Source organism: Haematobia irritans, chromosome 1 (genome assembly GCF_050003625.1).
Source record: "Haematobia irritans isolate KBUSLIRL chromosome 1, ASM5000362v1, whole genome shotgun sequence".
NCBI lineage: Eukaryota > Metazoa > Arthropoda > Insecta > Diptera > Muscidae > Haematobia > Haematobia irritans.
Window position 1 is genome coordinate 149,809,951 of NC_134397.1, and position 12,264 is coordinate 149,822,214.

Here is a 12,264-nt window from a genome sequence, read left to right on the forward strand (position 1 = left end):
GTAAAAAAATTATTTCTGTAGAAAATTTTGTCAACATTTTATTTCTATAGACAATTTTGTCAACATTTTATTTCTATAGAACATTTTGTCAACATTTTATTTCTATAGAAAATTTTGTCAACATTTTATTTCTATAGAAAATTTTGTCAAAATTTTATTGCTATAGAAAATTTTGTCAACATTTTACTTCCATAGAAAATTTTGTCAACATTTTATTTCTATAGAAAATTTTGTCAAGTTTTTATTTCTATAGAAAATTTTGTCAAAATTTTATTTCTATAGAAAATTTTGTCAAACTGAATTATATACGTATTTAATCGGCCTTTTTTTTTGTTTAATATATACCCCTTATGGACTAACTTACAATTTAGAAGACAGTGTTAAAAAGTTTTACGATACCTTGCCATCGGCAAGTGTTATCGCAACCCAAGTAATTCGATTGTGGATGACAGCCTTTAGTAGAAGTTCCTACGCAATCCATGGTGGAGGGTACATAAGATTCGGCCTGGCCGAACTTACGGCCGTATATACTTGTTTTTTGTTTTCTTTTTTCAAATAGTTTAAAAAAAGGGTAAGAATAAATAAAATGGTAAAATTATTAAAATTTTGCCACAAAAATGCTAAATCCATTACAGAAAAATCGATAATATTTGAAAAAACATTTCAAACAAAATCATAAAAAAGTATACAAATTATTTATTCGGGAAAATATCACAAAATTTTTAATTCACATTCAAAACACTGAATTCGGATCACACCTTAAGAAGTGATGCAAATTCATTGCAACGGTTGTTGAAACGGTGGACATTCGTTCTATGACAAGCTCATAAAGGGTGATTCTTTTGAGGTTAGGATTTTCATGCATTAGTATTTGACAGATCACGTGGGATTTCAGACATGGTGTCAAAGAGAAAGATGCTCAGTATGCTTTGACATTTCATCATGAATAAACTTACTAACGAGCAACGCTTGAAAATCATTGAATTTTATTACCAAAATCAGTGTTCGGTTCGAAATGTGTTTCGCGCTTTACGTCCGATTTATGGTCTACATAATCGACCAAGTGAGCAAACAATTAATGCGATTGTGACCAAGTTTCGCACTCAGTTTACTTTATTGGACATTAAACCAACCACACGAATGCGTACAGTGCGTACAGCAGAGAATATTGCGTCTGTTTCTGAGAGTGTTGCTGAAGACCGTGAAATGTCGATTCGTCGCCGTTCGCAGCAATTGGGTTTGTGTTATTCGACCACATGGAAGATTTTACGCAAAGATCTTGGTGTAAAACCGTATAAAATACAGCTCGTGCAAGAACTGAAGCCGAACGATCTGCCACAACGTCGAATTTTCAGTGAATGGGCCCTAGAAAAGTTGGCAGAAAATCCGCTTTTTTATCGACAAATTTTGTTCAGCGATGAGGCTCATTTCTGGTTGAATGGCTACGTAAATAAGCAAAATTGCCGCATTTGGAGTGAAGAGCAACCAGAAGCCGTTCAAGAACTGCCCATGCATCCCGAAAAATGCACTGTTTGGTGTGGTTTGTACGCTGGTGGAATCATTGGACCGTATTTTTTCAAAGATGCTGTTGGACGCAACGTTACGGTGAATGGCGATCGCTATCGTTCGATGCTAACAAACTTTTTGTTGCCAAAAATGGAAGAACTGAACTTGGTTGACATGTGGTTTCAACAAGATGGCGCTACATGCCACACAGCTCGCGATTCTATGGCCATTTTGAGGGAAAACTTCGGAGAACAATTCATCTCAAGAAATGGACCGGTAAGTTGGCCACCAAGATCATGCGATTTGACGCCTTTAGACTATTTTTTGTGGGGCTACGTCAAGTCTAAAGTCTACAGAAATAAGCCAGCAACTATTCCAGCTTTGGAAGACAACATTTCCGAAGAAATTCGGGCTATTCCGGCCGAAATGCTCGAAAAAGTTGCCCAAAATTGGACTTTCCGAATGGACCACCTAAGACGCAGCCGCGGTCAACATTTAAATGAAATTATCTTCAAAAAGTAAATGTCATGGACCAATCTAACGTTTCAAATAAAGAACCGATGAGATTTTGCAAATTTTATGCGTTTTTTTTTTTTTAAAAGTTATCAAGCTCTTAACAAATCACCCTTTATTACATTCATCGCTTCTCCGCCAATTTTGTACCACTTCCAGACCCAAAAAGAACATTTTCACTTCTTTTTTGGCGACGCTTTTTTGCAGCATTATTAAGATATTAATTTATGAAAGAATAGTTTTAATATCAATTACTATTTTTTATTCAACTAAATCATAAGTTCAACCACAGCTTTATTTCATACATATCAGATTTCTACCACAACCCAAATAATTCGATTGTGCATGAAAGTCTTTAGTGGAACGTTGTGCGTTGTACGAGTATATACTTGTTTAATTTTTATAAAAATGTAAAATCGTAAAGAGGTTTTCAAATTCTGGGGGGGGCTAAAATTTTTCTGGGGGGGTCTAAGCCCCCTCCCCAGATGCCTTCCTACGCTTATGGACAGCTTAGTGGCTGTATGCCATTACATCGAGGTGATTTCTGTTGACTAAATTCAATTCACGCGAGAGAAGTTAATTCTCAATCAGATTATCGCATGAATTGCATATATTATTGGCTTTTGATAACCAAAATCACACTCGGATAGGCAACTGACTGATACATTGGACAAAACCCTACTGTATAGGTACCAGTCGTTCTACGGAGGACTCATTACACATCGTTCTGTTCGCGATTCGATTATATCATTGGCATCGTCTGAGAAATTTATTCCCAGACGCGAACGAAATAGTACCACAGAGACCTTCGAGCCATCACATAAACCTTCGGACCTGCTGTTCCTCCACCGAAGCCTTCGGACCTACTTTTCCCCACAGTGGCCTTCGAGTCACTTACTACATCGCGTCTACAACAATCAACAGTAGCAAAACCAGCCACCGTCTTAAGACCGAAGATTTCATCAGCAGTTCCCGATAACCTGCAAATCGACAAATACACAACTTCCCAATTGCCCACGGAATCGAACAGCAACGACCAATCATCTACGTTTTACCGAATGCAAACGGTAAAGAAGAAATTTTCATTCAATACCCGTCATCTACGAACCGAATTTCTCATCAACTACTGATTATCGAGGAAACGTTGTTCTCCTGCAGTACCGACTATAACAGGTTGGCTGATAAGTCACCGGTCTGACACATAGATGGCGTCGCTAGTATTAAATACATACTATTTTTATATAGTACCAACCTTCAAATGATTCGTGTCAAAATTTGACGTCTGTAAGTCAATTAGTTTGTGAAGCAACTTTTGTTATTGTGAAAAAAAAAATGGAAAAAAGGAATTTCGTGTTTTGATAAAATACTGTTTTCTGAAGGGGAAAAAATACGGTGGAAGCAAAAACTTGGCTTGATAATAAGTTTCCGGACTCTGCCCCAGGGAAATCAACAATAATTGATTGGTATGCAAATTTCAAGCGTGGTGAAATGAGCATGGGGGACGGTGAACGCAGTGGACGCTCGAAAGAGGTGGTTACCGACGAAAACATCAAAAAAATCCACAAAATGATTTTGAATGACCGTAAAATGAAGTTGATCGAGATAGCAGAGGCCTTAAAGATATCAAAGGAACGTGTTGCTCATATCATTCATCAATATTTGGATATGCGGAAGCTCTGTGGAAAATTGGTGCCGCGCGAGCTGACATTTGACCAAAAACAACAACGTGTTGATGATTCTGAGCGGTGTTTGCAGCTGTTAACTCGTAATACACCCGAGTTTTTCCGTCGATATTTGACAATTGATGAAACATGGCTCCATCACTACACTCCTGAGTCCAATCAACAGTCGGCTGAGTGGACAGCGACCGGTGAACCGTCTCCGAAGCGTGGAAAGACTCAAAAGTCCGCTGGCAAAGTAATGGCCTCTGTTTTTTGGGATGCGCATTGAATAATTTTTATCGATTATCTTGAGAAGGGAAAAACCATCAACAATGACTATTATATGGCGTTATTGGAGCGTTTGAAGGGCGAAATCGCGGCAAAACGGCCCCATATGAAGAAGAAAGAAGTGTTGTTCCACCAAGACAACACATCGTGCTACAAGTCATTTATAATGATGTCAAAAATTCATGAATTGGGCTTCGAATTGCCGACCCTATTCTCCAGATCTGGCCCCCAGCGACTTCTTCTTGTTCTCAGACCTCAAAAGATGCTCGCAGGGAACAAATTTGGCTGCAATGAAGAGGTGATCGCCGAAACTGAGGCCTATTTTGAGGCAAACCCGAAGGAGTACTACCAAAATGGTATCAAAAATTGGAAGGTCGTTATAATCGTTGTATCACTCTTGAAGGGAACTATGTTCAATAATAAAAACGAATAGCTGATGGCCTTAGCAGTCAGTGCTACTTTTCCCTTTTCTTTTTTATCATACATTTACTGTATGATTAAAATAAACAATAAATAAATAATAAATAATAATAAAAACGGATTTTGACGAAAAAATGTGTTTTTCTTTGTTAGACCGTGGACTTATCATCCAACCTGTTAAACGAACCGAACTTATCATCAACTATCGAACATCGATAAACTGACAATCTCTATTTCACACTGATCATCAACGAACCAAATTTCTACGAGCCGCCGTTGTCATCCACCACCAATCATCAACGAACCGAATTCTCAACAAATAGCGACGAACTCATCACTGAATCGAATCTCTCATCAAATACCGATCATCAACCGAAGAATCGAATCGAATTCCTTCTTCATCTTAGCGAAGATACTAGTTTCCGAGTATATGTGCCTCTAAAAATAAATTTCGATTTATTACTCCATTAGTGTGGTAACCATCCGAAAATATGATACAAAGTGGTGGTGGGAATTGTTCAATTTGGGAAGAATAATTCACGCATGATAATTTCCGTTAGAAGTTAGTATATAAGGCCCAAAAAGTATCATCTCTCCCCGCCAGGTCTGTGCCGAAGGTTACGGAAAGTCGTCCCAGCTTGCGAAGAAACTTGTATAAGTACCCAGCAAAAAAAGCTCCGCCAAAGAAATAGTGAAAATATTCTTTTTGGATCCGAGAGTTGTGCACAGAAGCGATGAATTGAACATGGGGTTGTCATAGGACGGATGTCCACCATTTCAACAGCCGTTGCACTGAATTTGCATCACTTCTTCAGGTGTAATGCGAATTCAGAGTTTTGGATTTATTTTGACAAATAAATAATTTTTACCATTTTTTTATGATTTTTAATGCATTCTAATGCTTGTCTGTAACGTTTGACATCAAATATATTCAAAAATTGTCAATTTTTCTAGAATGGCTTTAGCATTTTATACGACAAAATTGAAATAATTTTTACCATTCTATTAATTCTTAATCTGCTTTTATCCTATTTGAAACAAAAAAATAAATAAATTTCCCGTTAAAAATGTAAAAAAAGCGAGTTATAAAACGAACATCTTTGGGAGGACATTTTTGGAGGTGCTTTTAAAGTTCTGCCTTTAGAAGAACTTCCAAATTTTTTCCTGGGTTGGCTTTTATAGTTTGGTATCTGACACTTTTATTGCAATAACTTATGGCCTGTTCCTGTATATCGAACGAAAGCTTTCTTTCGTATTCCAAACGAAAGAAAATTGATTTTTGTTCTTTTATTTCGAAAGGCAAGTCACTTCATATTTTGTTGTCGAGTAATAAACGAACATATACAATAAGTGTCAAGAAAAAAGTAAAAGCATTGTTAACATTTGAATGAATTCTCAGGCCAAAAATTTAAAAATACTCATTTTTAATAATCAATGTATTCTCATACAAACGAATCGAACTTTCAAAAATAGAAAAACCCAAATTCATTCGAATTCGAGTGACTGCCTTTCTTTCGAACTGGTTTTCGTTCGATATACAGGAACAGGGCATTAATAATACCAATTCCTTCATCTTACTGCTCAAAACAGCTCTTATATAATTTTAAAAAAATCCTGCTTAAAATAATTCTATTTCTCAGTCGCAATATTATAAGAAATCACACCACTGTGTTCTGTCCTCTATGACTACTGGATATATTTTAGTACACCAACAAAGAAATGCTTATCAATAAAGAAAATTGTTGCAAAAAGGAAATGCATGGTTTATGGTTTGAATCTTTCTTCACTCTAAGAGAATTTCTAGTCCGGTTCATTCCAAATGGTTTTTGGCAAAAATCTTCTTTTGAAAAAAGCCAGCAATTTTTTACACAAGATTTCATTTTATTACCAAATAATTGAATTGAAATGAAGAATACACAAACATTTTTATTGCAAATTTCATGAACTTTATATGATGTGGTATTCATTGTATATCTACAATATTATCTTTATTTTCAGGGTCAAATGATGTATATACCGGAATCAGATCGTATTCTATTTCAATGTTATCCAAGTGTTATGAATTTAGACGATTTAACAAAGTAAGTATAAAAGAATATGGGAACATTTTAAATTTTGATATCAAGTAGATAAGCAAGAATATGAAAATTACGAGTGTTAATGTTATACACCGAGGGTCAAGTGGCTCACTGACATCCAAAATTCTGGCAAATCTACGAAAAGCGATTAAAATAAATGTTCATAAACTAAATCAGTAGAGCGGTCGATATTATCTCTGTGTTAAAAACTGAACGGGCTTCATATTCAATTATTTTATATAGTCAAAATCAAATCATTTTATAAAATAATTTTGATTGCCATAAAAATGTGTCAGTCACAATTTTTTTCTAGACCCCAATTTTTACCATGTTGGGCTATATTTTTTTTTGCTGTGTCGTCCTTCTATTCAGCTGTATGATGTTCGCACATCTGAGATTGCATTTTTGATTCACTTTTAATGATTAACCAAGCAAATGTAATATTTGTAGCGACGGTAGTTTTACCTGATAAAATAAATCGAAAATTCCGAATCAAAAATGAATACCCGGTTTCATTTTAATTGCAACAAGTGTCATTTAAATGGAAAAAGGTTTCATTAAAAAGGAAACAAGAGACGTTTCATATGATTTGAAAAAAATCATTTAGTTTAAGAAAGGTTTCATTTGAAAATCCTATATATGCATACGTATAACAGAAAAGGAAATCAACTAAAACTTTCGGTTTATGGTCTTTCTTACGTTATATTAAATCAAATACTGAAGTACAACCTCTTCTTACGAATTTTAGGCAAATAGGGAAAATGGTGTTTAATAAGGAAGAAAATGTAAGTTAAGACAAAATTGCCACAAATGAATAACATTAAAAATTTTATTCCAATTTGATTTGGATTTGAACTTGAATTTTCCATTTCCCTAAATGTTCCTTTAACAAAAATGAACACCCATGTAAAATTCGTTGAAGGCGATCCAAAGTTGCACTACTTCCGGATCACAAGCTGGAAATCCAAACTAGGTTTTTAGAAGCTCCTGTTTTGCTGTGGTATATTATAAAGAAACTAATATAATAACAAGTATATACGGCCGTAAGTTCGGCCAGGCCGAAGCTTATGTACCCTCCACCATGGATTGCGTAGAAACTTCTACGAAAGACTGACATCCACAATCGAATTACTTGGGTTGTGGTATCTTAAAACTTCTTAACATCGTTTTCTAAATTGTGAGTTAGTCCATACGTGGTATATACTAGACAAAAAAGGTATGTATAGGTAAGTGTACAAATAATTACGAATCGATATGGACTTTTGCACGGTACGTACGTAGAGATCCAGAATTGAAATATGGGGGTCGCTTATATGGGGGCTATATACAATTATGAACTTGATATGGACCAATTTTTGTGTGATTGGGGATCGATTTATCTGAGGACTATATAGACCGATATGGACCTAGTTAGGCATAGTTGTTAACGGCCATATACTAGCACAATGTACCAAATTTCAACTGACTCGAATGAAATTTCCTCCTCCAAGAGGCTTCAAAACCAAATCTCGGGATCGGTTTATATGGGGGCTATATATGATTACGGACTGATATGGACCACTTTTGCATTGGTTGTTAAATATCATATACTACCACCACGTACCAAATTTCAACCAGATCGGTTGAATTTTGCTTCTACAAAAGCACCGGAGGTCAAATCTGGGGATCGGTTTATATGGGGGCTATATATAATTATGGTCTGATATGAACCAATTCCTGCATGGTTGTTGGATGCCATATACTAACATCACGTACCAAATTTCAATCGAATCGGATGAATTTTGCTCTTCCAAGTGGCTCCGGAGGTCAAATCTGGGGATCGGTTTATATGGTGCCTATATATAATTATGGACCGATTTCGGTCAATTTTTGCACGGATGTTTGGGACCATATATTAACACCATGTACCAAATTTTAACTGAATATGAGGAATTTTGGTCTTCCAAGAGGCTCCGGAGGTCAAATCTGGTGATCGGTTTATATGGGGGCTATATATAATTATGGACCGATATGGACCAATTTTTGCATGGTCATTAGAGACCATATACTAACACCATGTACCAAAGTTCAGCCGGATCGGATGAAATTTGCTTCTCTTAGAGGATTCGCAAGCCAAATTTGCGGGTCCGTTTATATGGGGGCTATACGCAAAAGTGGACCGATATGGCCCATTTGCAATACCATCCGACCTACATCAATAACAACTACTTGTGCAAAGTTTCAAGTCGATAGCTTGTTTCGTTCGGAAGTTAGCAGGATTTCAACAGACGGACGGACGGATAAGCTCAGATCGACTCAGAATTTCACCCCGACCCAGAATATATATACTTTATGGGGTCTTAGAGCAATATTTCGATGTGTTGCAATCGGAATGACAAAGTTAATATACCCCATCCTATGGTGGAGGGTATAAAAACGTATATATTCGGAGGAAAGAATTGCTAGGCCGAATTGTGTATGCGTTCCACCATGGATTGCGTACGAAGTTCTACTAGGGTGAGGATAACACCAACTCTCGTAAACGAATTTATGTCACTAGACCATTCATTACAGGTCCATGGTTAGGTTAGGTTAGGTTATGTGGCAGCCCGATGTATCAGGCTCACTTAGATTATTCAGTCCATTGTGATACCACAGTAGTGAACTTCTCTCTTATCACTGAGTGCTGCCCGATTCCATGTTAAGCTCAATGACAAGGCACCTCCTTTTTATAGCCGAGTCCGAACGGCGTTCCACATTCCAGTGAAACCACTTAGAGAAGCTTTGAAACCCTCAGAAATGTCACCAGCATTACTGAGATGGGATAATCCACCGCTGAAAAATTTCTTGGTGTTCGGTCGTAGCAGGAATCGAACCCACGACCTTGTGTATGCAAGGCGGGCATGCTAACCATTGCACCACGGTGGCTCCCACAGGTCCATAGTAATTCCCCGAAATCACTTTCCCCTCTTCTTCTTCGTGAGGTGGTCTACTTTAAAGTTGTTCAAGAACATTCATGTATCCATCTTATTTAAAGACAATGGGACAGTGACCAACTAGAGGACCCGATGAAGCCGAGCATGTTCCTTTACCTACACTCCCGCAGATACGTGAGACCCCGAAAAAGGAGCCCGGTATTTTGTTTCTTCTAAAGGATAATGCGTCACACTGGCACAGGGAGTGGTACGAGTCTTCCGTAACTTTCGGGAGCAGACAACGTCTGCAAATGTCATCATATTCTTACCATATGTGTTATGCCCACCATGGTGTAATGGTTAACATGCCCGCCTTACATACACAGAGTCGTGGGTTCAAACCCAGTTACGACTAAACACCAAAAAGACACACACTCAGAGGTTTCACCGCAAAGTGGAACGGCGTTCGAATTCGGTTACAAAGTCCTTGTCATTGAGCTGAACAGTGATAAGAGGGAAGTTCACCAGCATATGAGCCTTAAATATCGGGCTGCTATTATACCTCACCTAAATTACCATAACCTATGGTCGCTTATAAAGACAGTTAGAAGTTAGGAGTCATGCCTGTTCAGCGCCATCAGATTTTCGCAATTCCCACGATCTTTATCATCTCTCATCAATTTGGGTTGCCCGCAGCCTTCTGAGGAGACTCAACGTCCTCGTCTTAGCGGAAGAAAAACTTTCACAAGGACGTTATTAGTTCCATGAGTACCCACCTTAGCCAACACATCTGTTTCTCCATTTTCCATTATTCCACAGTGCCCAGGTAACCAGCACAGAATTACATTATACTGTTCAGTGAATACTCTACGACAGCGACTGACTACCTTAGATCTGATGCCTGCATTGCCTTTATAGCTGTTTAACCGTCGTTGAGAAAGTTGATATCGCCTTTGAACAATGGCCTCATCAACAGCAACTCTGCAGCTTTTGTGATTGTAGAATGTTTTTGCTTGAACGATACTGCAATCCTTACTAATGTATACGACTCCTGTATTCCTGGCTCACTGCAGTAAATTCCGCTATCAGTTCATCGTCCATTTTAGATCCATCTGTATACATATTCATAATTCGGAGAAGTATCCTCCAATCATTTTACTCTATTAGAGGTTAGGTTATCCGTAGAAAAGGAATTGGTATCCACTTAGACCATATTGGTCCATTGTGATTCCTTATACTTGTTTTCTTTCCTCTTCATCAATCATCATCCACCCAGAAGCCTTGATAAAGGCAAGTATTACAGTCCATACATCGGTAATATCCTGAAAGAAAAAGGAGCCAATTATATTGTTACTTCTAAATTATAATGTTGGACACTGGTACAGAAAATGGTTGAAGTCTTCCGTTGCCTCCGGGTCCAGACGCCATCTACAACTATCATCGATCATTAAGCCAATCCTTACCATGTGTTTTCTCAAGTGTGTTGTGCCCTTTTAGGATGTGATCTTAAATCGTCTCTATGTGTCGTCATCAGAAAATTTGAGTTCCTACTACTCTTGTCGTTTCATATCAATATGGTTTGCTCGGAGTCCGCAGGAAAAGTCCAACATCCTTTCCATAAGTCATTATATTTTACTTTGATTCTGTAAGTACATGAAGGTAGTGGAAGAAACCTCTGTAACGATGTTATTCGTTCCGCCTCCTCATTACCCACTCCACTCTACCATACTTCGTATAATATATTTTGACTTAGCATGATAAACATGCTCAGTCGGACTCGGGAAAGAAGTTCTATAAGTTTTGTGTCTGTCCAACAACCGTAGCAGGTGCATGCATCCACGGATCTTATAACGACATTCCACTTAAAAAGGGAAGGTCGCATTTCCCATCGTTCGCCGACTAATTTTTGACAATACCTGGTTTTGGTGGTTTGCGGTATTTTCCATACCGTTCAGTTTAGAGTTTAATAAAACTCCCAAGTGAGACTCAACTTCGTCTCTTGATATTCAGGAGCTTTGTACCCAATGATCTTTCTTCATCTAGTAAAGAAGAGTACCAGCTCTGTATTTCCAGGGTTCACACTAGAGGTGTGCACGTGACACGAAATTGTCGTGACTCACGCGTGAGTAGTGAGTCACGCTGACGGCAACGACGTGAGAGTGCGTGAGCGTGATTAACCAACCAAATGTCGTGCGTGAGCGTCAGTCACGAAAATAATATCATCGTGAGTGTGCGTGAGTAACGAATTTCGGAAAACACGCTCACGAAAATAATGCCGCTTACGAACATAGAATGCTCACGAGTTTAACCATACTCATGTTTTCAGTCAGGTTCTATAGGTAAATCTCTCATAAAATTATTCGTGAGTCATGACATTTTTCGTGAGTCACTACCTTGATGCCTTGCTGCTCAATTAAAACATCGTTTACTATCAAAATTCATAGCAAATTTCATAGCAATTCATAGCTCATGTGGAGTTGCCAATTCAACCTATATGTTCTTATGAAGTAACACTACCTCGATCCCTTTGAAATAAAATCTTCCACACCATTCTCCTCTAACGCCAATACTACAATTGGCGATGGCAAGGAGTCTTAAAATTTCCTAATATTGCCCATATGGAGTCTATAGTAGCTAAAAAAGCAGACTAAATACAAATATATAGGGATCCACCGTGGTGCAATGGTTAGCATGCCCGCCTTGCATTCGCAAGGTCGTGGGTTGGATTCCTGCTTCGACCGAACACCAACAAGTTTTTCAGCGGTGGATTATCCCACCTCAGTAATGCTGGTGACATTTCTGAGGGTTTCAAAACTTCTCTAAGTGGTTTCACTGCAATTTGGAACGCCGTTCGGACTCGGTTATAAAAAGGAGGTCCTTTGTCATTGAGCTTAACATGGAATC

General features: G+C 37.9%; 1 protein-coding gene across 1 annotated transcript in view; it reads left to right on the forward strand.

The window, feature by feature from the left end:
- The window catches only part of Gycbeta100B (guanylate cyclase soluble subunit beta-1-like), a 321,807-nt gene that overhangs the window by 275,189 nt on the left and 34,354 nt on the right, over positions 1 to 12,264 (forward strand). The window contains exon 10 of the mRNA XM_075303266.1: positions 6,387 to 6,469. Coding sequence (XP_075159381.1) covers positions 6,387 to 6,469 — 83 coding nt within the window. The remainder of the gene's footprint in view (positions 1 to 6,386; positions 6,470 to 12,264) is intronic.